Below are 26400 nucleotides of genomic sequence, written 5' to 3'. Positions count from 1 at the left end.
ATGAGTCTCAGCCTCCAGCTTTTTTGTGAAAATTCAACATCAGAATGGGGCTTCACACACAGACCTTTGAAAGTGGGAGACATTCACACCGTATAGAAATAATCATCAGTACTAAAAGTTTCCCTTCCAGGGGGCTTAGCTCCCAAAAGATCACTTACTTTTCAGAAGCATTCAACAGTGAATGAGATCAGTAGTGAAATAAACATATCTGTGTGTGTACCAAAAGCTGGATTTAAAACTCTGCTTTTTGAACACCTTATTAAAACACATTGGCCTTATCCTTTTCAGCAGCCCTAATTTAGGAAAGGAACTCAAATAGTCTCCTTGCCCTTCCCAACTTTGGTTTCCTTCACTTAGGCACTAAAAGCTGGTACAGGATCTTTCTTACAGCTGTCAGGATCAATGTGGTTTTGAAATGTCCCTTCAAAGTTCCTCTTGGAAGTGACAGCGACTTCCTACAAATTATTTATTGCTTCTTTCGACTCAGCCCTCAGTTCTGGCCTCCACAACATTCTGCAGCAGGCACTTCAGTGAGATACCATTCTCTGGTCTTCCCTACACAACTTATAAATTGTCTACTATATTTTCTCTAATTCATCAGGTTGCAGAATGTCAAGTGTAATTATTTTCAGTGATACAGAAGCTGATCTATTCTGTCACTTGCCCTCATTACCCTCCCACAAACCTCCTCTCTCTCACTACCTGTTCTCTGGGAGAGGGCAGTGCTGTTTACACAGCCCAGGTTGCACAAAGAGCCAGGATTTACAGACAAGTGTTCTCTGCCTCCAGTTCTCATAAGTTTCCACTATTTATGCCTGAGAAGACAGCTGATGTCCTGTGTGAGGTTGTTCCAGGCTACCTCAGACAGCAGCTGTTTCATTAAACCTCTGCAGACTTCCAGGTTTGTGCAGGCTTCCCCTGGAAATCACAAATCAACAAGACCTTTTGAGGGAAGGGAGAAGGTTCCAGAGACACACAACCTTCAGGTGATGGGTTTTATTTTGCCCAGGATCACCCAAATGTTTGGGGTTTTTTACCCAACTAATGAAGAGCACTTCACTGTGCTCTTTGGTGGAATTAAATCAGCACCTGCCTCACAAATTGGAAAGGTTGGTAAGAAACACACCGGCCTAAGAAAGGTTTATGTTTATTCCTTAAAGTGCCTTAGAAATTAAACATTGTACAAAATGTGACACTTTAAAAAAAAATAAAGCAAGTAATGCTATATCATTTAGCATGACTAATATTACTCATGTAGCAGAGCAACCATGGAAGAAAGGAAAAGGCTTCGGAAAACCAAAGGAGCAACCCCCAATTCATAGCTGCACAAACTTCAGCTGGCATTCCAAGACACTGCACAATTAACATCCATGCAGCAGCTCCATATGGAGTCCATATGAAGATAAATTCTGCATCAGTATTATCAGGAGCCCTGACAAACCTGCTGGAGGAGTAATGACTTGTATTCTACCATCACTGATGTACTGATCAAAAATAAACTGGTGGCTGCACATAATAAGCCAGACCATTCTTACAGCATCCAGGAGATATGCAGCACTGGTATCTTCCTGCTATCCCATAAATCCCTTGCCTTGTTCATGCACTCAGAAGTCCATTTTGGCTCTGGATTGAGAAGTGTGTTGTTTAAACTCCACTGGCTCCAACATACACTGCCTCCCTGTAGGTAATTCTCTCTTCAGGACCTGCCCACATACTCCAGTTTGCAGCTCTCTGCTACATTTTACAAAAGGAAATTAAAGCAAATATTATAACTTTGATATAAAATCAGATGAAAAATTTCCACTGACAGTATTTCCATAAACATTTTATGTAACAAATTGATGGCTCTCTTTAAATAAATCAAGTTTGTTGTTTTTAATGTCTATATACATTATAAATACATATACACACAATTAAAACCCTGACATGGTAGAGTCTTGTGTCTGCCTGCAAGATGTCAGAAAGAAGGTTTTGAGAAACAAAATCTTCTCTGATGCACAATTTAGCACCTCAGGCAAGTTTGGAAACATCTTCATACTGGATATCTTCGACTCTGCGCCCTTTTAAAGGTCCCTGGAGAATGAGAGAAAAAAAAAAAAAACAACAACACAAAATAAAATTGTTTGTTTCTTGAATTCCCAACAGGGAGATTATGGTAGGAGAGGTAAGGGGGATTTGTTCATGATACAATGTTCCTTGATTCATAATTTTCAGCCTGACCAGAGAATGTGACAGGGCCTCCACACCATCCCAGAAATCCTTTCACTTTCAGTTTGCTTTTAGTACCAAAGTTCCTCCTCTCATTAGGGCATCTGCACAGTCACTTCCCAAATCCTCCAGAATTCAACCTGGGCTGAGTTTGTGCAGCCCTTCTTCGAATTACAAGCTGTGTTTAAGAAGTTTGACTTTCAGTCAATATCCTCTGTGCTTTATCAATCAGTTTAAAGACTGGTTTTGCAAAGCAGAACAAAGAAAGAGCCACACAGATACATGGCATGGACTGATTGTTAACCATAACTGTTAACCATAAACAAGACAACAAATGAGCATGTAAAGCCCCACATTCCATCTGGAAAAGGCAGGAGAAAATTCACATCCTTGCATATTTTGCACTTTTTACCTCCCCACAAAACAGTACCACAACAGCCATGTTCAAAATAAATACAGAAAATATTTTCAAGTTCATAAACACACAAAATCTCTTTCAATTTCAAAACTTGCTAAATTCAGCACCCTAGCATATTTTTGAAGATTCTCTGTGAACAGCAAAGACTAAACCTGTGATAGGTGGGAATATGTGGCAGTTGATAGGTGGGGGGGTGTCCACAGAACTCTGCACACCACAAATCCCACCTGTAAGGCAGGATTAAGGATAACATGGTTCTTTGTGAAAGCTCTCCATGAACAGATGGAAAGCTCTCTGCAAACGAGAGCTTGCAATGTTTGATACTTACTGAGTCAATGGTTATTGTCACTGAAAACCTCTTCTCATTGATGGATTCCAAAATGCCTTCATTTCCCCTGTACCCACCATTTAATACCATCACCTTCTTGCCTGAAATAAAAATAAAAGAGTTACACAACAGGCTTCCAAACTTCTGCTGAAAAGTTTTTCCCCATCTTTCTTATAAACCCCCTTTAAGTATTTGAAGGTGCTCTAAGGTCTTCACAGCACCTTCCCTTTTCCAGGCTGAACAACCCCAACTCTCTCAGCCTGTCTTCTCAGGAGAGGTTATGGTACTTTCAAGTGGATGAATTGTAGTTTACAAGAACTTAAATGTAAGTTTTGCAGTGGCAGAAGCTGAAAACAGAAGGAAACAGCTGTACCTGGTGCTGGTATTACAGTTTCTAGATGTGTCTGATCAAGCTTCAGCTTGTCCCCAGAGTCAATCACCTTCACAACTGCTGTGTATTTGTCAATCACTTCCTGTTTTGAAAGGCAGAGGCCAATCAGAAATACCAAACATTTTTCTCTAAATTTACATTTACAAGTTAACAAACTTTGGCACTGTGACTGCAATTCTGCATTTTCAAAACCAGCAAAATGCAAGGGCTTCAGCCTGGAGATTTTGTGTGCAAATGAGATCCTGCAGTTTAAAATATCAGTGTAGAACTGACCAGTCTTGGGTTAAAATCCAACTGCATCGGTGCTGATCACATCCCATGGACACAGGCATTACTCCCCAAGATGGATGTATTAATAGGGACAAATTACACAGGACAAAACCGTGCTTAAGAAAGGATCACTGAATAAATGACATTAAACCAATTCAGAGGCTTCATAAATGACATGAAACCAATTCACTGCCTGTCCAGAATAAGTCCCAATACAGGTGAGGTGACATTTCAGTCCCCAACAGTGTTGTCTTAAGGCTGAACAACCTGTGCAATGAAACAAATCTTCCTAAGTCACCTAATTTCAGAAAAGCCAAACCAATGTCCCCCATGGTCCACCTTACCTTAACAACTGCCTTCTTCTTGTGGTATTTCTCTCCAAGCTTTTTTGTTACAATTTTTACAATAATTTCCTGGGAGATTTCAAAGGAGAGAAAAAATAAAATGAAGTGCCAAAACATGCAAACAACTCTACAAACTAAATTAACAGTACAGCACAGGCAGGAAGCAACAACAGTAAAGATGTGGCTTTCAGGAATTTGTGTATATTGCCAAATTACTGGCTCAAAGTGGCATCTTTCAACACTTTTTTGGGTTTCTTTGACAAATAGTTACACTTCAATTCACGATCTAATATGACAGCCCACAATGGGTCAAGAGCATGAAAGGGAAAATAACTGTGAATTGAGTTTGCAATCTGCTTTTGGATCTTTACATCAACAATGACTTTAGAAATGCAGAATTGGCTGTACTTGGTATAATAATAATTTTTAAATCACTTACAGGCTGTAACCAGTAGTCTCTTCGAGATGTTCTTTTCTTCTCCTCTTCAAGCTAAAGAACATCAACAAATAATCACCATTTACTTCCTCCTTCCACTGCAGCTTTCCCACACCTTTGAACAGCTTTGAACCAATTCACCAGCCCCATGTCATGTGGGGAACAAAAACAATCCCCGAACCCTAAATAAGGGTAAGTGAGTATGGTCTTGCCTCATAAATCGATTTGATGAATCCAGGAACTCATGATAAAATGATGGTGATTTGTATTTTTTTTTTTTGGCAAGTGTTTCTAGTTATTTTCTTCTCTTGCAAAATCTGTACTCCTTTACTTCCCAACACCTCAGTCATCTGGGGAATAGATAGAGTTGAGCAGCCAGTTTTATGAAGAAATGAAACAGGTTTTATGGGGAAATGAATTTTGCCTGGTAAGATGTGAAAGTTGGAATTCCATATGAACTGAAGGTCTGAAGTCACTTCAAACGGATGCCCTGCTGAAGTGGACATTGTCACAGGTACAGGGGCACACAGAAACAGATCCTGCATTATTATTACCTCCATGATCTCATCCAGTGCTGATTTCTTCTTTTTCTCTTTGGACTGACCAGAGCTATGAGCTGCTTCTTTTCTTTTAACTGCCCCCTCCACCATCTTCAGTGCATTCTGTCCAAGGACACTGCTGCAAAAGTAAGATGGTGTTTTCACAGCAGATCTTACATTTTTTTCCACTACCAAGATGCATTTGAAGAACTGGCTGTGCTGGTCCACTTGATTTCAGTTGTCTCAGTCCCCTTGCAGACCCTACACAGCTCCTCCTCTAGAACTGGTCTCCTTGGGGTGCAACCTCCATGTCCACTGAGGGTCACTGCTGGCAGTCCAGCAGAATGAACACAACCCAATGACCAGTTCACCACTGCACAAGCAGAAAGTTGATCAAGGACTTGAGTTCAATGAAGAAGACAAAAGCTGGTCTGCAAATAAGGTTTTCAAATTTGAAAGGACAAACTTTAGAGAAGCCACCTGGACAGAGGAACTCTCAGATGTGGCAGATATCTTAGAATTCCTTCCAGACAGAGATATTGAGCCTATCTGGCAATGGGAGAAAACACCCTGGAATCTGTAGAGAAGCTCCATGCTCAGTAAACAAATGTCACCTTCACAACCATATTTAAAATAGGCAAACAGCCTAAGAATTGTGAAACATAAAGAGCAATTAGCAGAAAAAGTTTTATCTCAGGGATGAGGGAATATCTAGGTGAAGTGAGAACTACCCACAGGCAGCTTCAGTTCAGTCACTTTTATAACAGACATTTGAACACAGTAAAAAAATTTAGGTATTGTTTCAACCCAAAAGATGAAGGCAACTTCTCTGATGTGAACAGTGATGCATTAATTAATAATGCCTTCGGACAAATTGCATGTTCTGCCTGTGGTGAGGATGTTGGATAGACTCCAACATGGAAGATACCCCACAGGAATGAAGATGCAGGAATTGCAGTAGAAGCAACTTTAAGAGAAAAACTGTATTTCAGAGAAAATCTGAATAATCATAGAGTTTGAGAAAAAAATTGCACATTAAATCACAAATCAAATAGCAAGTAATTAAAAAAAAATCATATAAAGGGCAACATACAATTAAAACATAACAACTGCAGTGTCTATATTTAAGAAGACAAACATATCTAGCGGTGAACTTACTACACTACCATTTCAAAGTTTACAGATAAGTATTTAGTATATGCTGTGAAGAAATTAAGACTATTTGATATATGATTTCACATTTGGCCAAATTTTAGCAAGGACCTGAACTATTCCTCACTGAAACTATTCAAGTGAGAGCCTGAATTAAGTTTCAGAATCATCTTAAGCACAACTCAATGCTTAGGGATAATTTACAAGTTTTCCTTAAAGCCTGCAATCTGTCTCTATTATTGCAAAGAACTGCTTTACTGTCTCATTTTCTGCCTGGCATATATCCCATCAGATACCTTATCTAAGAGCTGAGTGAGATGAGGGAAAAGCTTTCTTTTTACCTGGAATACATTTAATTACCATATTGCCTCACATGAGAAGATGTACTGCTCATCAAACAGTCCCCCAGACTGCTGTAAGTCAGTATTATTTGCATTATTGATCCCTTTTGTCCTGCATTGCTTGTGGTTACATGACGACAATTAAATTCCAGAGCTCTGGGAAGATTTATTTCAGGTAGATTCAGCTGCTTAAACGATGACCAAAGAAAGCATTGTCTCCAATTAGACAAGGCAATCAAACCTTTTAGGAACCCAAATTAACAAGGCAGGAATATCCATTCATAGAAGGCAGATGGGACTAGATGGCATCACTGCAAATGCTTTGGCTGGATCCTTTTCCCACCCTCCATGGACTCCCACTCCCACTCCTCCCACCTGTGACTGCCTATTACTTTATGGGCATCTGCCATGAAGCACAGAGAATTCAAGAAGGCTCCTCACAGCTCACAGTTAAGATACACCCAATCACCCATTTTAAATACAAAACTGACCAGGAAGTCACCTAGTCACCCTTCTGAACACCAACAGAGGATGAGAGATTAGACTCCAAATATATTGGGACAAGACAAACCTTCCTGTTCATACAAATACCATTGTCATAGAAGTGCTTTGTAACAGTAAAGGTTGGCCTTAAATTCTTTTCTCACCTTGTTTTAGAAGATGCTGCAACTGAAGTACTTGCTCCTTTGTTTAAATTAAATGTAACTAAAAAATAAAGAGACATTATTTTTATCTTTAAAAATAATTGCATTGAAGGATGTTAACAATTTTTAAAATCTGCATATAGAAAAGAATCATAAATTTGAAAATATTTACTAATCTATACTTTGGTTTAGCTTTTAAAGTAAACTAAACTTTGTAATACAGAATACTCTGCATTTCCACATTCCAATGCTCTTTATAAATCTGCTCTGATCTCAAAGCACTTTATGAAGTACCAAGCAGGCTTCAATGCTCATTTCATCTGAATCACAAAATCAGCTCCACTAGGTTCTAGAAAATTACATCCATCAAAATCTAGTTACCTTTTTCTTCTTCATTTTCTCTATTCAGTTCAGTATAGACTGGCATTTCCTGCCAAAAAACACAAAGCACATTTAAAGAATCAAACAGAAAACTGAGTCAAGGTATGATCATTGATTAGCTCAGTTTTACAGACAGTAACTGTAATATTCAACCTGGCTTGATTCGTAAAAGATTAAAACTGAAAACATCATCTCATTACGGGCTCCTGTGCAAAACTTTACAATTAATAGAGATGCTGCCTAAACTCGCTCAATTCCAGCATAAAAAGCAAGTGGCCTTGCTGCATCAGTTTCCTCTATCTGAACCAGCATGATCTGACTGGTTTCTGGACAGACTGATAACTCAAAGAAGGAAATTCTGGTATCTTTCCAATTTTTCAGCACCGAAGGCTCAGACCATTTAAATTTCAATTAGTTTTAAATTAAGAAGCAGGTAATTGTTTACAACAGCATTTAAATGTACCCATCAATACCCAGGATCAAATGGGAGCTTTCAGCCCTAGGCAACGTGTATGGGGGTCATGGCATGATGCCAAGTAAACAGATCCCAAATAACCACACCAGCACCACCAAAATAGAACTTTTCATTATGTGAACTTGATTATGCCAGACCCCCCTGGTTATTTATTTCAGCCTCCTCAGTGCACAAGGTACTTGTTATCTGCAGCCCTACATAGTTGTGAAATACCATAAATGAAGACATCATACAGCTTAATGGATTGTTTGCTCCCCCTTCATAAATTCAAGAGTGATTTTTAAATCACTAATCACTAGAAGAGCAGCAATTATTACTTCCTTAGTACTACTGCAAGTTTGGTACAATGTAACTCCAAGCTAGGAAGCAAAGGAAATACCAGTGCAAGGCTTCCAGCAGCATCAAATTCCCCACTGGCTTAACTACAAGGAGCTTTGAGCTGAAGGTTCACACACAGTGCAATTTTTCTCACCAGTTCTTTCCCCTCCAAACCTCTTCTAACTTGTTGCTCAATGAATTTAGCAGTTTTTTCCTCATCATCAAGGTCCTGTTTCTTCTTCCTCTCTTGTTCTTGCTGCCTGCGAATGGTCTCTGGGTCCCTGTCGATGTACTGAATGTACCACCCCTTAGGAGTCTCATCAACCTTGCAAAGACCTACAAAGTCAAGGCAAAACAAAATAAAATTAATATTAACAATATCAAGATAATTTTTAGTCCATGGTCACTGTAGAAATGCAGATACTTCACCAGAGACAAGTGGGCTGCTAAAACTGACTTTGAATTATCTGTACCAGATGTGTTTGGACACAGGCCGGTGTGCATCACAAAGTGCAGGAAGTGTTTTACAATACTTTCCTTACTGAAGAAAATGTTGCCTTCCCACTGTTTTAGCAAGGAAGAAGACAGAAATCTAACATGTATAAATGATAACACACTCACAGTATCATACTAAAGGAAATATTGCAGCACTGTGCTATTGTTACTGACACTGGCTAGAGTGACTTTCCAAACACTCTGTAACTGCTGGATGTATCCTGCAGAACAAGGGCATCCAGAGCCAAAGTAAACTTTTTGTCACACCACAGTGCCATTTAATCTCTCTTCCTCCCACTAAACACAGAACTGCAGATCTCCAGCTCTAACCTTCCACTAGGCCAGGAATGAAAGTGACTGCTTGCTTCTTGTCACCTCAGACATGGAAAGAATCTGTAATTTTTAAATGGCAACTGTTAGAAGTTGGTTTAGAATTTAGCAATGTATCCAGTAAATACAGAACAGCAGATGAAACAAGGAAAGGCTCACAACTGATATACTCATCCCAGACTTCTCACATTTTCCATAAGCAAATGCCTAATGGTTAGCACAGAAATATGTTTGGAAATCCTTTCATGTATATACAGGAGGGGAGGGGAAGAAAGAAAGAGAACTAACATAAATATTTACTGATCGATTACCAAGAATTCGATTACCCAATAATTTTAAGACTTCCCAACCCTGAGCGGGTCCACTCACCTTCTCTGCCCAGCCATTTTGTAAAATCAGTCAGTGTCTCCCATTGTGTGGCATTCATGTGGATGTGTTCTCGATGGCTGATGTATTCATTGTACACAATATTATTGTGGACTCTCTTTGTTCCTAAAATACAGAATTATTATTACTATTATGTGGCTCGCACTGAACCAACAAAATACACTAAAAACAAACAAACAAACAGCAAAATATTTACCGAATCGCCTCCTGAGCAATTCTAGGAAATCATTTCGGAATTCCCTTAGGAAATAAAAAAAAAAAAAGTATCTTTAGTAAACTTTAACAACTCCAAGGGTCTGGAACCCAAGAAGCGATTTTCTGTTGTCATTAACAATTAAACATCTGATTATTCCTTTGAGCTGAGCGTGATGATATTCAGACACATTTCCCTTTTTCAGCAGGCCAGGATTAAACACAGCATGAAACACAATATGATACATGCACACACCTTAAATGTCCAAGAGAGTAACAGCCTCTCAAAGGGATAAAATGGAGCAAAGGAATCTCAACACTTCCCACTAATTGCTGGCGTTTGGTTACCAGGAGTCTTCCCAGGCTGACAGACACAGAGCACAGGGCAGGACAAAGGGCAGAGGAATGGATGGAGCAGATGGATCACTCATCTCCCTGCTAATTCCAGGGCTGCAGCATAAAGCCTCGCTTCAAACTCGTGCTGAGGACAGCTCCAGTCATCCCAGCTGTCATGTAAGTCAGCTGGACAAAGGCCTGGGAGAAGCTGGGGGATTTCAGTCCCTCCCCTGACTTGTTCTCTGTTATGGCTCTTTTAGCTCGTGTGTGTGTGGCAGTCACTCAGCAGGGACAGAAAAGTGATGTATTTTTAACACAGAGCAACTTTAAACAGGATTAAAACACGAGACAAAACTGAATAAAATCATAAAATCTCTTACCTAAAGTTTAAAGGTGGCATTATGATTTTCAATTACAAGAAGAGCTGACACCAACATGTATCACAATAAAGTGTCTTCAATGGGACATTATTGGGCCTTAGGAGTATGGCTGTGCAGAGCTGATACAGGCATGAAGATCTGGGTAAGAATATACAGAAAACTTACTCAGAGAAGTAATCCATGAATTGCTGAGGATTTTCAGAAGCCAGCAGCAACTGCCTCTGGTGGGACTCAGACATGCAGTGACACTTGAAGCCATTCTATAAAGCAGAAATAAATACTTGGCTTGTCTTTGTCTCAATTTGCAACACTCACAGAAGAAGAGAGTACTAAAATCCTACAAATAAAATCCTACAAATAAAATCCTACAGGTGTGATCGCAGGTCCCACAATGTTCCCTTCGATAGCACTGGGGACATTTACAAGGGAGATTGATAGAACGAGGGACAATGGCTTTAAACTGATAGAGGGCAGAGTTAGATGGGATATTGGGAAGAAATTCTTCCCTCGGAGGGTGGTGAGGCCCTGGCACAGGGTGCCCAGAGAAGCTGTGGCTGTCCCATCCCTGGAAGTGCCCAAGGCCAGGCTGGACGGGGCTTGGAGCAGCCTGGGACCGCGGAAGGTGTCCCTGAACATGGCAGGGGGTTGGAAGTGGATGATCTTTAAGATCCTCCCAAACCAAACCATCCTGTGATTCCATGAGATCGGAGCTGCCACAAGAGCTGATCCCAACCAAGGGGACGTGACCCCAGGAGAACCGGGACTCCTTAGACGGAGATCGGAGACGCCCGAAGGAGCGGGGTCCCCCCCCGCGCGCCCCCAGTTACCTCATCGCGGCACTGCTTCTGGCACATCTGGCAGTACCAGCGCAGCTTCTGCAGCCCCTTGGACTTGATGCGGTTGGCGATGGCCTTGGGGCTGAGGAAATCCGACTTCCCCATGACGCCGGTGCGTTCCCGTTCCCGGTCCCGATCCCGCTCCGGAGCCCGCCCCCTCCGGAAATGGCGGCGGCGCCCTGGAAGCGGATCCCGGCGGGGCGGCGCAGGCGCGGTGCGGGCGCGCTGACCTTCAGCGGGGCTGTGGTGGAGGCGCCGCCATGTTCGCCCGGGGCGCCGCGGTCGCGCTGGTCCAGCCGCAATGGTACCGGCACGGGCTGGGACGGGCGCTCTGGGGACGGGGGAACGCGTCCCGGTGGCCGGGGCGGCTCTGCGGGGTGAGGGGGTGATGGCTTCCCTTGGCCGTGCGGCGCCTGGGGGCGGCGGGGTCGCGGCCGCGGGCGGCCCTTGAGGGGCTGTGGGCTCTGAGGGGTGGTGGCGGAGCGAGCACCGGGAGATGAGGGCAGCGAGGACCCGCGGGGATGGAGGGTGCGTCCTTCGTGGGTGGGAGCGCTTGGCCGGGGTGGGTGAATGGGACAGGCAAGGGTTAAAGGACACGTTTGTACATGGCAGGAGACCCTGCTCTGGCCAGGAAATGGTGCGGCCACCTCTGCTCCGTTTTGATAGTCTTTAGAAATGAATTGCATTGCATGAAGCTTTGTTTAAAATTATTATTTTTTTGTTATTTCTAATTTGTCCTTCTAATGCCCTCGTTTGCCCCGTGCCCTTACCCAAGGCGGTGGGTAATGCGTTAAACCTTTCTCTGTACTCAGCAGTGCTGAGGCGCCGCCTCAAATCCTGGGGCCAGTTCGGGGCCCCTCAGTTCAGGAAGGACATTGAGGGGCTGGAGCGGGTCCAGAGAAGGGCAGTGGAACTGGGGAAGGGTCTGGAGCCCAAGTCCTCTGAAGAGCAGCTGGGGGAGCTCAGCCTGGAGAAAAGGAGGCTCGGGGTGACCTTATCACTGTACAACTCCCTGACAGCACAGTGCAGTCAGGTGGGAGTTGGCCTCTTCTGCCAGGCAGCCAGCGACACAGGTTTAGGTTGAGAACACAGGTTCAGGTTGTACATTAGGAACAATTTCTTCACAGAAAGCGTGATTAGGCATTGGAATGAGCTGCCCAGGGTGTCCCTTGGAGGTATCTGAAGAAAGACTGGATGTGACACTCAGTGCCTGTGGTTTAGTTGATAAAGTGGTGTTCAGTCATAGGTTGGACTCGATCTCAGAGGTCTTTTCCAACCCAATTGATTCTGTGAAATTATATAAGATAGGGAAGGATGAAGATGTGCATACAGGTCTGAGTGGCTTGTCTCTGCCACAGATGTTTTTTAAGAAACAGCAAATCTTCATCACTCTGAAAGGGATTTGCCCTTGGCAGGTGTGGGTTTGCTGGAGAGTTAGTGAATTATCCTAATTTCTCCTGCATTCCTTTGCAGGGGCCAAGTCAGGAATATGGCAACGCTAAAAGACAGTAAGTAAACGTTTTGTCTGCTCTTGAGAGAGGAAAAATGTTGCAGGAAAACCATGTTAAAACATAATTCTGTTTAGCCTCTGTTGGGTAAAATGATTATGATATATAACAATGATATATAGGCCTGCAGTGCTAATTACATTAAACAAGTGTCCTTCAGAAAAGGAGTTGCTAGAAGTGGCTTTGGCAGTAATTTAGATGTCTTTTTATAGTTCTACTCAAATAGATTTTAAAAATATTTTTATCATATGTGCTAAACCAAATTTCTGCTCATCTATAAGAGTTAACTTAGTTTCTCTTATGTTTATTTCCTTGTGCTTTTATGCAGCATTTGGTGGGGGGAAAAGGATTGACTGAATGGTTTTAGTGTGATAATGCTTCCTTAAGCCATCCCTCATAGTTCTTATATAGGGATATTGCCTTGGAATTGTGCTTGTCAATGGGATACCTGTTTTGGTTACTTTTTCCTTTAGTGTTTTTATAGATCTCATTTTACCACAGTCTAAAAAGAGGAGGAAATTTATTCTGTCTTCACTCTATGGGGACTTCTTTGTTTGTTTGTTTCCTCTGCTCATCATTTGTGAAAGATGACATTATACCTCAAATAATATATTTGTGAAACAGGTAGATGTGGAAGCAAAGAGAATAGTAAATAGACTTGGGATAAATATTAAATGAATGTTATGTCTGAAGGAAATAACATCCCTATTGTAAAGATGAATTTGTGTTAACTACGTTCTTAGTCTTACTGCAAGTACCGAGGTCTTTCATGAGGTTTATTTGTGTGCTGTTTGCTTGTTTATTTATTTCTTCTTCTTTGAGGAATATAGCAAAATATTTTTGGATGGCTCTTGCTGGCATTTTGTTGTTTGGGTTTGAGTTATTATGCCCAGTACAGCCCATGACCTTCAACTGTTAACCTTGCAGTCACCAGGCGTTTGAAGTCCATCAAGAACATCCAGAAGATCACCAAGTCCATGAAGATGGTTTCTGCAGCCAAATACGCAAGAGCTGAGAGGGAGCTGAAGCCTGCGAGGGTCTATGGAACAGGAGCTCTGTGTGAGAGAAAGATCTTGCACTTAGTGATGGGGGAGCAGAAGAGGAGGTTTTCATAGTGGTGATAAAATGCCAAAGCTTTTTAACTTTCCAGTAGTCCGTTTCCAAAAGAATTTGCACAGTGAACTTCACTGAGTGATGTCTGATCAGAGCTGTGACTGGCTTTGAATTGTTTCTTGCTCACATCTGGTCTGACCGTGAGCAAACTTGGAACAATTGCAAAGGAGATAAAATTCATCTGGCTGAGATCTGGAGCCCTTTTGGTATTGGTTTTAGTTAGAATAATTCAGAGCATTTTTTATTACTTACTTGCTGTTTTGGCACCCTTGAAAAATGTAATGTTTTTTTTTTTCAGCTCTTTATGAGAAAGCAGAAATAAAGGCACCTGAGGACAAGAAGAAGCACCTCCTTATTGGTGTGTCCTCTGACCGAGGCCTGTGTGGTGCTATCCATACATCTATTGCTAAAACCTTGAAGAATGAGATTACCAACCTATCAAATGCAGGGAAGGAGGTTATGGTGGTTGGAGTAGGTGACAAGATCAGAGGCCTGCTTCAAAGGTAAAAAGGATGGGGCCCAAAAGTTTAGTTTGGAGTTTTGTTTTCTCTGGTAGAAATTTCAAGACTGTAAGACTGCCATTGGCAGGAAATTTCTTTGAAGGGAGCTGTGTTAAATGCAAGTTCCTGTAAAAAAAAATCTGCAAATACCTTAAAAGTGGTTTTGATAATCTCACAATTTGACAGACTGCTGCACAGCACTATTATATTCTTGAAATAAAAGTCTGAAAGCTGGCAACTGGTGCTGTTACACATGTGTGTATTGTGAAGCTATTGTAATTTAACTAAAGGCAAAGTTTCTTTGAGACTAATTCAGTAAAATGTTTCATTCTGAACACTCCTCAATTACAATCAGTTACTTCTAGTAAGTCTTGCTGCTCATTGTATTTTAGAGCATCCACTTGGTTCTAACACAGGTTTGTTGTTGCTGCAGGACACATGGCAACTATTTCCTGCTGACATTCAAAGAGGTGGGACGGAGACCTCCGAGCTTTGGAGATGCTTCAGCCATTGCTTTAGAGCTGTTAAACTCTGGGTATGAATTTGATGAAGGCTCTGTCATCTACAATCGGTTCAGGTAAGGTTGAACTGAAACTTCACTGGAAAAATAATTGGCAGAATGCTTCAAAGAGTATATTGGCCTATTGAAGTTATATGAAAACTGAATATAACTGCAAACTGAAAGTGAATATATGGCATATTCACTTCTTAATTTTGTTGTGTGTCAAGAACTGGGCTGTTTTTTTCTAGTAGCTGTGGTTGGAACTCCCTTTTGACTTGCGTGTAGTGAACACTGTTAAATTTACAGTCAGCACATCATTATATCCATGTGGTATCCAAGATCGTTTTGTCAGGGTTATCACAAAACTTTGTGGCATTGCAAAGCCAGAAGTTGTCTATTCTAATTTGATTTGAACCATTCTGTTTAGAGTCAGTTCAGTTGAACTGAAGAGCCTATTTTGCTCTTTTTGTACAGGTCTGTCATCTCTTACAAGACTGATGAAAAACCAATCTTCTCCTTTGAAACTGTGGCTGGCTCGGGTAAGTAGGGAGCTAGAAACCACCAGTTACATGCAGTGATAAATCACAAGAAAAGTACTCTGAAAATGGGAATATGGTATTAAAACATCTTATTATGGTGCTTGTATCATAGTTTAGATGGTTTTATCTTGGCCAAGATCAGTCCGAGGCTGGCTCACAAAGGTGCTCTGGGGCAAGGAAAGGTGATGCTAATTCTGGTTTGAGATTCTGTCTCAAGCAAGATTTGTGCATATCTAAATTCTGTGAGTTCCAAAATTTTCAGCACTGAATAGCCTGAGTAGTGAGTAAAAATACCCCAGAATGTTTCTGCAGCATTGTATGGGAAGGTTAAACATAATATGGCAATAATGTATTTTGCTTTGGTCTGACTTTCCTAATATTAAATTGAATGAAAACACATAAAACAGTGTAACAGAAATATAACTAGCATAGAGGTTCTGAAGGCACACATAATATGTTCAGGAAATCCCTCTCTGCTGCCTTAAGTACTGAAACAGCCCAGACAAGTAATCTTCTCTGTGTCATTGTATTTTGCTGGAAGTAGTAAATCCTGGATGTGTCTAAGTTTGCTCCTCCATGTTTTGCAGAAAGCCTAAGTATCTATGATGATCTTGATGCTGATGTGCTGAGAAACTACCAGGAGTTCACACTAGCAAACATTCTGTACTACTCCCTGAAAGAATCCACCACCAGCGAGCAGAGCGCCAGGATGACTGCCATGGACAACGCTAGCAAGAATGCTTGTAAGCTACTCCCTGGGTTCTCCAGGACTTCAGCTGTTCAGCAAGAAAGTGTTGACCTCCCTTTGTGTAATCCTTTGCTTCAAAAATCAGCTATTTCCTATCTTAATTCCTTTGAGTGGTTTTTTTGAGCCAGTTCAATTGACATTCTGTTTCAAACATGAACTGGGGGTAGTCCCTGGAAAGAGGGATTGCTGTCAAGAAACAAGCCTAGGACTGGAAGTGAAATAACAGATTATTTAAAAGGCAAACGAAATACTAAACTAATCTTGTAATGGCTCAATATTCTCTATGCTCCTCTCGTGTGGCTGCTCTGAGGATTTCCTGAATTTTTATAAATCTGTAGTTGTTCACCAAATATAATTAGTGCAGTGCAATTTAAAGATGGGGAAACTTAAACAGTAGTTAAATACCACATGTCATGGAGCAAGTAGAGAATATATGAGTATTCCTTGGAAGGATACTGGTGATTGTGTGAAGCTGATGTGATGTGCAATTGGGCTGCCTGCAATGGTAGGCATGGCTCTGATGACCAGCTTGAGAGAAAGAGGTGATACCTGCTGTGTTTAGAAATAATTGAGAAAAAAATAATTGAGAAAAATCTGTCTCCTTTTGCCACAACTTGAAGGAAATAACAATGCAGTTAATTGACAGTGAAATCTAATTTCAAAGCTAATGATGCCTGCTTGTGTTATGTTACAAAATAATTTGCAAGTCTGCCAGCTGTTCTGCAGATGTTTGACAAGCTGAATTCTCAAGCTGGTTTCTAGATTGTTTACTGCTAATATTACCTGTAGGGAAAAAATGTCAGGTGCACTAGGCCTCTTGGTATTTGTGGTGGTTTACAAGACACTTGGATGTTGTGCTCATACAGCTTCTCTGTATCTGCATTTATACACTCATTTTGTGTTTAAACTCCAATCTTGCCTTGTTCCAGCCGAGATGATTGACAAGCTGACCTTGACGTTCAACCGCACCCGTCAAGCCGTCATCACCAAGGAGCTCATTGAGATCATCTCTGGTGCTGCTGCTCTGTGAGTATTTGTATGAACATGCAGTCAGAGCTGTTGCAGTCATGTGCTGCTTGTGTGCCAGGGTAACAGGCAAACATTGGGATTGTAGGCCCTAAAACCAGAGGGAAGGCAGTCCCTGGCATGGCTTCCAAGCTTTTCAGCTTGTGCAGTTCTACTAACCAGAGCAAAGTTTGGCAGGTTTTTTTTTCTGATCAAATACAATTTAAAAGCTGGTAAAATAGATCTTCAGCCTCACCAGGCATCCTTGCCTGGAGAGGTGAGGGTTTTCCTCCTGGCCTTTGGTGGATTTCCCCCCTCCTCCCTTTTACCTGGACACTTCCTACTTTGCCTGGTCAAATGGCCCAGTAGTGTTGAGTGGGGGATAGCAAATGGTGTGACTGAAATGCTTTTGGATAAATCAAGTGTTGAGAAAGCTGAGAGTTTGGGGCTGGGTTTGCAAGGAGGGAATTTCCAGAATCTTTTCATATGGAATATGTATTTTACTTGAAGTTCAGTATTTTGCTTGTTTGCCTGAGGATGAAGCTTTGTGCAGGTGTGTGCTGCAGGTTACAAATGTGTGGGTTTAGACCACAATTTGTAACTGCATGTAGCTCATGTGTATTACTGTGACAGTTAAAAATTTGTGCTCTGTATGGAAATACATGTGTTCATATCCTGTGTATTTACAGAATGCCTGGAATATGTACTTTATATGATTTTGGTGCTGTATTGTGCTCCTCACAATACATTCGTGGTCATAAATCCGTGCAGAGTTTTGCCTGAATTTGCATGAGTTGCTTCCTAACCTGCTTGTTTTGTTTTTTCTCATAATACCATAACCAGGGATTAATCGGAAAAAGCGGTTCAGCCAAATCCAAGAGGTAAAGTTGTGTCATAGAAACTGGATTGTGTTTTAAAATGAATTAACACAGAAAATACAAAGTCAGATAAGGAAGTCAGAATTTAGTGGTCTTGGTCAGACAGAAACTTTTCTTCCTAAAGAGCTGTGAAATTGGACATTTTTAGTGTGAATTTGTCCAAAGAGTTCTTAATTTTCAGTAGTTTTAAGGAAAATATGCCCATGGGAGCATAATCCCAGATGAGTTATAATTTTCTGTGGGGTTTTTTTTCTATATTGTTGGATTCATTTGCAATGGCTGTTTGAATTTTTGCATAGTGGCCTGACTCTGTGCAATTGCTTAAAGGTGTCTCTATGTAAGACATAACCTAAAGAGGTTTCTGTATTAACATGAACATATTCAAAATCTAAAATGTAAGGAGAATTTCAAAATTTAAAATGTAAGAAAAAAATAAATTTGATGAATAGTTGGGGGAGGTGGTGAGGAATATTAATGAAGTATTCAAATTGGAGAAGATAGCAGTTTAAAATAAATACATAAATAGATGAAAGGGTTTTAATTTGTTTTAATTTGTTTCAATTTTATTTACAGGTGAAGAGGAGCTCTTCTGAGCATATGTGGTTTAGCCTGCCTGTGTCTGTGTTAACAAGACTGCTCTGTTATCTTGTGAAGAAATGGAAAAGCCCCAGAAATCTGTAAATTCTTAAAATAAACCACCTCCATGAAACAGATCCTTTTGCTTGTCTGTGAAGCAAATGCTCTTGGAGTCTAAATAGCTGGGTTGGGCTTGGGTGTGCTGTGAAACTTTATTTTTTAAAAGTCTCTGCTCTACATTTTTTTTGCCTTTTTTTTTTATTTGCCATGTGAAACATGTAAGTGGATGTTTCTTTTGAAGAGTGGAAGAGATTTTCTAACTTCACCCTGTCTTTGAAAATGAAGTGATCTACTTTGAGGGGTACATTGTTTTGTGGGCTAAAGGAGGAGACTGGAATAACCTCTGCATCACACAGCTAGAACATTGATCTCTCTTATTGGAATTTTGTATTGCTACTGTTTGCAGATGTTGAATTTTTAAAATTAACTGATGTGATTAGGTGAGTCACTACAGAGGTTATTTAGAATGCACAGTTTATAGCATTGTCAGTGTGTGTGTATAGAAATGTAAATGTCAGAGGGCTGGGGCGCCTCTGGTGTGGAAAGTTTGTTCTAAAACCCTCAGAGTTTTGTTCAGCCTGGAGAAGAGAAGGTCCCAGGGAGACCTTTCAGCATCTGAAGGGGCTCCAGGGGAGCTGGAAAGCGACTTTGGATAAGGACATGGAGCAGCAGGACAAGGGGCAATGGCTTTAAACTGATGAAGGGCAGGGATAGATTGGATATTGGGAAGAAATTCTTTGCTGTGAAGGGGTGAGGTCCTGGCACAGGTTGCCCAGAGAAGCTCATGCTGGTCCCAGTATGGAGCCCTGAGGGGCACCACCCTCAGGACCTTGAGCTGTTAACCAAACCAGGAGCTTCAGGACTTTGTTCAGGGTCCAGGTCTTGCTCTTCAGGCTGCAGATGTGAGATGTGAGTGTGACTGATACAACAGACTACTCATAAACCAAAGTGCTAATTTATGAAATAATTAGGGTTTTATACTAGAGTAATAATACAATAATAATAGAGTTCTATTATTTACAGTTCTGTCCTATGCTCTGATTAGTTTCAAGCAGCTTCTGAGTTACAGTTTAGCTCTTGTGTATCTCCACAGCCACCACTGAGTAAGAGCTGTGCTGCTCCTCCCTGCACCTCCTACACCACTCAGTTACTGTAAATTTTGTTTCTGGATCCTTTTTGCCACTGGAGGAGTTCCACCCTTTTCCTACTTGGTTAATTTTTTTTTTTTTTCCAATTAAACAACTCACCCAGAAACACTTTTTCCTCATTGCTGCCAATTTGATGTTCCATCCAGCTGGAAAGGAAAATAAAAAGAGGAAAAATATCTTCCTGGGCAGCCTGTTCCAGTGCTCTGCCACCCTCTGTAAGGAAGTTCTTCATCTTGTGATTTGGTTTTGTTATGGCCATTGCTGCTTATCTTGTCACTGGACATCACTTAGAAGAGTCTGGCACCATCCTCTTGACAGCTGTCTCTGAGATATATTGAGATATTTATATTTATTTTGAGATAATGAGATTTTTTACAGAGATCATAGAATCACAGGATGGTTTGGGTTAGAGGGGACCTTAAAGATCATCTTGTTGAACCCACTGTGATGGGCAGGGACACTTTTCACTATCCCAGGCTGCTCCGAGCCCGTCCCACCTGACTTTGAGTACCAGCACGCTTGAGGCATCCCCAGCTTCTCCGGGCACCGCGTGTCGGTGTATCATCACCTCCGCAGTGCAGAAATTCTTCCCCATATCCCATCAAAAACTCCCCTCAGTTTGAAGGCGTTCCGCCTCGTCCTGTCACTACCTGCCCTTGTAAAGAGCCTTGTGGCACCCTCCGGGCAGTGGGGGACATTTAGCGGTGCAGAGATACCGACGCTGACACATTTCCCTTCTCCCGACCCCAGCGCGTCCCGCAGCGCCGCGGCCCTCGGCCGCTCGGGGCGGCGTTCCCGCGCCCCGCCCCGCTCGATGCGCTCGGCGCTGGAGCGGCGCTGCCTGCCGGGGGCGGGGCGGCGCCAAGATGGCGGCGGCGATGGCGGCGGTGGCGGGCGGTGCGTGAGAGCTCCCGCGGCCCCCCGGCCCCGGCGGGATGTGCGAGACCTACTCCCGCTGGCTGCTGCGGGTGTCGGTGGCGCAGATCTGCCAGGCCCTCGGCTGGGACTCCGTGCAGGTCTCGGCCTGCGACCTGCTCACCGACGTGCTGCAGCGGTACCTGCAGGGGCTGGGCCGGGGCTGCCACCGCTACTGCGAGCTCTGTGAGTGCGGGCTGGGGCTGGGCCGGGGGGGATGCGGCTGGACACGGTCCTCGGAGGCCACTGTGAGTGGCCCTGCTTGAGCAGGGTCCGGGCTGAGTGAGCTCCGTGAGCCCTGCCAGTCTCGGCCATCCCGCCAAGGAAACAGCGCTGAGCACTGCTGGGGCAGGGCAGGAGCGCGGGGTGGTGGGATCTGGGCAGGGCAGGAGGGCACGGAGAGATGGTTTGGGGCACTTCTGGGGTCTGGGGGTCAGGGCAGGAGGGCACGGAGAGGTGGGATTTGGGTAGTGCTAGGGTCTGGGCGGCAGTGCAGGAGAGTATGGGGAGGTGTGACTTGGGGAGGGCAGGAGAACACAGGTGTGATTTGCGGAGGGGTCTGGGGGACAGGGCAGGAGGGCACAGGGAGTGGGTTTGGGCAGGGCAAGGGTCTGGGGGACAGGGCAGGAGGGCACAGGGAGGTGAGTTTGGGCAGCGCTGGGGGCTCTGGGAGTGGGGAAAGGCTGTGGGGGAGCATTGTGGAGGTGTGGGGAGGGCAGCTGGAAGCTGCTGCTGGTCGGGCAGTGCCAGGAGCTGGGGATGCTTGGCAGGGGAGGTTCATGGGGGTGTGGTCATTTGGGCAGGGCAGAAGAGTGCGGGGAGGTGGGATTTGGGCAGTGCTGGGGTCTTGGGTCAGTGAGTGCGAGGTGTGGGTTTGGGGAAGATCAGCCCATGGGCTGGGGGCTCTGGGAAGGGGAGCGGGGCCGTGGGGCAGTGCACAGGACTGGGAGGATGGGGAGGGAAGCCGTGGGGCAGCACTGGGGCAGGGGGGTCCTGGTGCCAGGGAGGAGTGTGGGGCAGTGGGTCTGGGTATGGGTGAGGAGTTGGGACTGTGGGGCTGGAGTTGGAGAAAAGGAGGCTCTATGGCAGCGGGTCTGGGATGTGGGGACATGGGGGTGCTGTCCCAGTCTCTCTGGCTACAGCATGCAGGGTGCTGGGGAGGGGGAGACACAAGTATGGGAGGGGAAGAGGGGAGTGTTGGCCCCATTGCTGGGATGTTCTGAATCTGGGAGGAGATTGAACTGGAAGGAGAAGGGGCAGCCCGCCTCTTTTCCTGGTGGGATGTGTACATGGGAGGATTTGGTGCTGTGTTGTCATGGCTCATCTTTGGGTCATCTTTTGTGCCTGGGGCCAGTGCTGAGGGGGCTGTAGGGGCCCAGTGCAGGTGGAGATGTGTGTGGGGTTTCCTATTCTGGCCCAAGGGGAAGTGCTGAGGATGGAGGGTGCAAAGCTTGGACTCCCTCCTGCATGGGGAGGGAGTGGTGTGCCTGGAAGTCCTGTTGCTGGGGTGCTCTGGGAATGTTTGTGTAGAGGGGGGAAGCAGTGGTACTGTGGGACTGGGAACATGTGTGTGGGGAATGTGGGAAGGCAGGGATGCCCTAACATGTTTTGGGGGAAGTGGAGCTGTAGTGCACAGGATGTGGGAGTGTGGCAGGGCTGCACACTGGAATTGTGGAGTGCAGAAGGGGTGGGTTGGGGCTGGGGATAATTTAGTGCACGTGGCATGAGGTATGGGTGTCCTCGTGTGGAGGCAGAGGAAGAGATTTGGCTGCATGTGGAGGGACTGGACATAGCCAATGCTGCCATTGAGGTTGTACAGAAGGAGCTGGAAATGATGGTGGGGGAGCAGAATGCCCAGGACCTCACTGGATTTGGAGTGAGGTGGTGTTGGGGTGGGAGCATGGAAGGGCTGAGTTTACAGCAAGTGGGAGAAGAGAAGGAGGAGAGGCCTGGGAATCAGTGCCAAGGACTGCTGGCTGGGTCACACAGGAGCGTGGAATATGGGTGTTGATGGGGTTGGGAAGGGAGCACCACTGCTGGGTCTGCGTGTGTGGTAGAGGATGCAGTTGTGTGTCCTTTGGGATTGTGAGTGTCCCTGCAGAGCCTGCAGTGGAGCTGCTGAGAGGTTGGATGTCCTGCTGGTACCTGCAGAACATGGGGGGTTGGAGGGTGGGATGCCCAGTTGCTTGCTTGGTCAGTAATGCTGCCAGTGGGGCTGAGAGGGTGGTAGGCGTGTGCTGGGTCTGGGAATGTCAGGAAAGGGTGCTGGTGGGTCAGGAAGGGGTGGGGAGGTGACAATCTGCAGGGAGAGGGAGGCTGTCAGGGTCACTGCCGGCTCTAAACACAGGAAATGTGGGAATGAGGAGCAAGGCTCAGGCTGTGGGTGTGGTTAGAGGGTCATGGGTCTGTGTGTGGAGCCTTTGCTGCCCTACATGTGGGGCAGGGAGGGTGTCATGTGTCATCTCTGTCATGTGGCAGAGATTTGTGTGCACAGATGGGGCTGCCAGTGCTCCTGCTGCATCTGTGAGTAATAGGAAGGAGATGAAGGGGGATCTCCATAGTGGAGGGACTTTGGGGAGCAGGGGTACTCTGGAGAGGTGGATGTAGGCTGTATGCCTGGGACAACAGGGCTGCTTGTGCCTGCTGTGCCAAGAGGGACATGTCCCCCCTTCCTCTGGCATACTGGAGAGCTGTGGCATTGTAGGCAACTGCTGCTCCATGTGTGCTGGGAGGGTCCTGGAGGGCCCCTGGGGCAGAGGTCAGAGCAGTTGGGTCTGGCAGGGGTTGGAGCTGGGATGGATAATTGATTGCCTGAAGTCCAGGGTAGGGAGAAGGTGACTCGTGGATTTGAGGGTTACTGTAGCCACCACCAGTTCAGAGAATATGCTGGGACCTGCAGGAGGTTGCTGGAGAGGTAACAGGGGTGGGAGCCCTGAAATGCACCACTGGGAATGTTTGCCAGTACTTGTGTCCAAGCTGTGGGAACTGTGCTAATGAGGTGTCAGCCACAGGTTGAGAGGAACATCAGAGGCATGTTGCTGTCAGCTGGTGCTGGATTGGATGCAGCATCAAGATCCAAGGAACTGTGAGGGCTGGGTGTGTTGGATTCCTCTGTGGGGGTGAATTTGGAGGGTGTGCAGAGATGGGAAGCATGCTGTGAGTGGCTTGGTCAGGAGAGGAGCAACCACAACCTGGAAGTGCTGCTGCTGGATGTTGTGCTCCTTCTCTGAAGAAGGGAAGAGAAGTTCTCACTGCTGCAGGGATCCCTCATGAAACAAAGTGATGAGCTGAGTGTACCTGCTCCTGGCTCTGCTTCATCATTTCAGGAATAATTGAATTCAAGTCTGACAGTGCCAGTGTAACCAAGCTTAGGAATAACTGTGTGCTGCAAAGTGGATTTCTCAGGTTGAATAGGTTTAATTGTACAACTTTCCCCAGTTTTGAGAGCAAGTTAGTCTAGAAATGGGACTGTTCAATATTAACCCATATATCCCAGCAGCATAAATGCAGCTCTGAAGTTTGTATCCCTATCCACAAAGAAATTATCTTTAAAGTGATTAAAGGAGACAACAGAGAGGGTTTAGGAGGTAGGAGTTTTGAGGTGAAAAAGAAGCTCACCTAGGTTTGGCCTCAGTTGTCCTTTCATAGGGTTGTTACAAATTCTGGGGAAGATGCTTGTGCTGCAGTGTTTCTAAGACTGGGAGAAAAAGACATAGAGATGATGCAAATAAATTTTTTGGTGCTGAGGACTGGAGTTTGTAGAGCTCAGCCATACCTCTCTTGCTTTGGGTTTGCTTACTGAAAGTGGCAAAAGGCATTTGTCCCCTCTATGAATGGGGAAGGAAGTACCACAAGTATCACAGTCTTTTTGTTTGGTGTTTTTTTGTGGTTTTTTTTTTTTTTTTTTCTTTGAGGAGAAGGGGAATATGCTGTATTTGTGCCAGTGATGTGCTATTTTTTGTATAATGTCTCTTAAAATGATCCCTGTATTTCTTTCTTTATAAAGGTTTGTAAAAGAACATCTTAATACTGAGCTGACATCTCCCTGCAATTTCAGAATTGTTTCCTTTTGCTCCTGAAATAAGTTACTGTACAAACCCATCTCTGGATGAATGAGCTTAATTCTGCCATGGTTTTGCATAAGTAGAATTAATTAAATTCCAATTGTAGCATCTTCATTGTCAGGGCGTTATCTCAGAGTCAGACCAGTGGGGTTTGAGTTAGCAGGGCTGTCAGCTGAGGGACATAATCTTTGTGTTCCAAACTGAATGGATTTACTCTGACGTAGTTGAGACACTGTGGTATCGCTGTGAAAAGCCTGTCATCGCTGCTCACGTGTCCTCTCACTTGCAGAAGAAAATTATGGCTCTCCCAGCTGGGTTAGATCTTTGTTCCAGCTGTTACATCCCATTAGGAGAGCTACATTCAAGATTTTCATTACTTTTCTGCTGTTGTTTCTTTGCATTTGCAGTAGCTGTAGTTGATGGGAGCTTCTGTGGCTGCAAAGAGAAGGCGAAAGGATTTGCAAAGTGGGTTTGAGATGTGTTTGATGCCGTGAAATGCTTCTGAATGATGTGTTGGGGGGTGGGGGAGAGGCTGAACTTACAGGGAGAAAATCAGGGTTTTCCTCTTAAAGTACACCATATTATGCTGCTCAAATTTGTGGAAAGCTTGTCAAAGGAACACCATTCAATATGCTGTGAGCTGTTTTATCCTAAAATTTAAATTAAATATTTGAAAACCAGTGTTGGAGTATGTAATTAAGGTATCAGGCTACAAAACAAACCGATGTGGAGTGGTTTCTGAGAGCAGAGTTCTGCGTTGTTGTTGGTTTTAAGCAGAGGTGAAAAGGGAAAGGCTTCCTGTTAGGTGCCACTTTGTTTTGCCCTCCTGTTTCATATGGTTTGATAGAGGGGTGGCAGAGCTAGTGCTTTGACTTATCTGCTCTGGATTGTGTAGGTTGGGTTTTTTTTATACTGGGGAGCTGTCCATGAGGACAGATCAGAATCTGCTTTCTTTGCCATGAATTTAGCTAATGTAGCTTGAGCAGTGGGTTGTAGACATGCAGAATATGTCATGTTTTACCTCTTAACACATCCAGTGAGGGAGTTCAGTTTCCAGTCTGTTTATGGGAGTGGTGCAGTTCATGGGAGGGATGAGGAGGGGAGCTGTTGCTCACACCTCCTAAAGCCTCTTTTTTGTGGTACTTTGCTCTAAAAACCAGTCAGATAGAAGCTATTTAACTTCTGTCACTGAGGGCACCTGGGCATATTTCAACAGGACAAATTTAGATTACCTGCTGCTCCATCTAGAAGTGTAACAAGCTGGATAATTAACTTTTTGAATTTAGAGGTGTATTTTCCTTTGCTTTCCTTCCATTTTCAGTGTTGATCTTATATGCTGTGATTTTTTTTTCCTCCCAAAATTTGCTAACAGTTAGGAAATAAAGTTTAAAAGTTGGTATTTGGTTTCATATTGTTTGACTACGTTTTTGAAGATTATTTTTATGCAAACACAGAATTGTAGAATATCTCAAGTTGGAAGGGACTCACATGGATCATTGAGTCCAAGTCCCCATTCCTTGCAGGACTACATACTAATTATATATACATATAAAAATATTAATGACTTTATTGAAATTGGTATTATTAATGCAGCTGCATTTTTGTTGAAAGGCAGGTTCTGATCTGGGGAGCATAGTATTATA

General features: G+C 43.9%; 3 protein-coding genes across 8 annotated transcripts in view; 2 read left to right on the top strand and 1 right to left on the bottom strand.

Moving 5' to 3' along the window:
• Window positions 1-1131: 1131 nt before the first annotated feature.
• KIN (Kin17 DNA and RNA binding protein) lies at window positions 1132-11375 on the bottom strand. 5 transcript variants are annotated; one of them, XM_053977640.1, is made up of 13 exons: window positions 11193-11375; window positions 10531-10625; window positions 9654-9697; window positions 9440-9562; window positions 8400-8581; window positions 7453-7501; window positions 7075-7132; window positions 4950-5073; window positions 4399-4449; window positions 3960-4028; window positions 3328-3427; window positions 2955-3055; window positions 1132-2073 (listed from the first exon to the last, which is right to left on the bottom strand). In XM_053977640.1, exons 1-13 carry the CDS (start codon window positions 11304-11306, stop codon window positions 2011-2013), a joined length of 1173 nt encoding a protein of 390 aa, XP_053833615.1. In that variant the 5' UTR covers window positions 11307-11375; the 3' UTR covers window positions 1132-2010. The 5 variants fall into 5 exon arrangements, with proteins under 5 accessions (XP_053833615.1, XP_053833617.1, XP_053833614.1 ...); XM_053977642.1 differs by having other exon boundaries at window positions 4950-5070; XM_053977639.1 differs by lacking the exon at window positions 1132-2073 and adding an exon at window positions 2094-2386.
• Window positions 11376-11401: 26 nt separating this feature from the next.
• On the top strand, window positions 11402-18707 carry ATP5F1C (ATP synthase F1 subunit gamma). Of its 2 annotated transcripts, XM_053977644.1 has the most exons (10): window positions 11403-11505; window positions 12675-12709; window positions 13637-13768; window positions 14121-14325; window positions 14756-14899; window positions 15299-15363; window positions 15951-16106; window positions 17041-17137; window positions 17960-17997; window positions 18568-18707. In XM_053977644.1, the coding sequence occupies exons 1-9, from the start codon at window positions 11462-11464 to the stop codon at window positions 17964-17966; spliced, it is 885 nt and encodes a 294-aa protein (XP_053833619.1). In that variant the 5' UTR covers window positions 11403-11461; the 3' UTR covers window positions 17967-17997; window positions 18568-18707. The 2 variants fall into 2 exon arrangements, with proteins under 2 accessions (XP_053833620.1, XP_053833619.1); XM_053977645.1 differs by lacking the exons at window positions 17960-17997; window positions 18568-18707 and having other exon boundaries at window positions 11402-11505; window positions 17041-17141.
• Window positions 18708-20644: 1937 nt separating this feature from the next.
• The window catches only part of TAF3 (TATA-box binding protein associated factor 3), a 113649-nt gene continuing 107893 nt past the window's right edge, over window positions 20645-26400 (top strand). The window contains exon 1 of the mRNA XM_053978028.1: window positions 20645-20879. Coding sequence (XP_053834003.1) covers window positions 20714-20879 — 166 coding nt within the window. The 5' untranslated portion in view covers window positions 20645-20713. The remainder of the gene's footprint in view (window positions 20880-26400) is intronic.

The sequence above is a fragment of the Vidua macroura genome, chromosome 5 (genome assembly GCF_024509145.1).
Source record: "Vidua macroura isolate BioBank_ID:100142 chromosome 5, ASM2450914v1, whole genome shotgun sequence".
Taxonomy (NCBI): domain Eukaryota; kingdom Metazoa; phylum Chordata; class Aves; order Passeriformes; family Viduidae; genus Vidua; species Vidua macroura.
The sequence above is the reverse complement of the archived record's forward strand: the minus strand, read 5'-3'. Positions and strand labels throughout refer to the sequence as shown.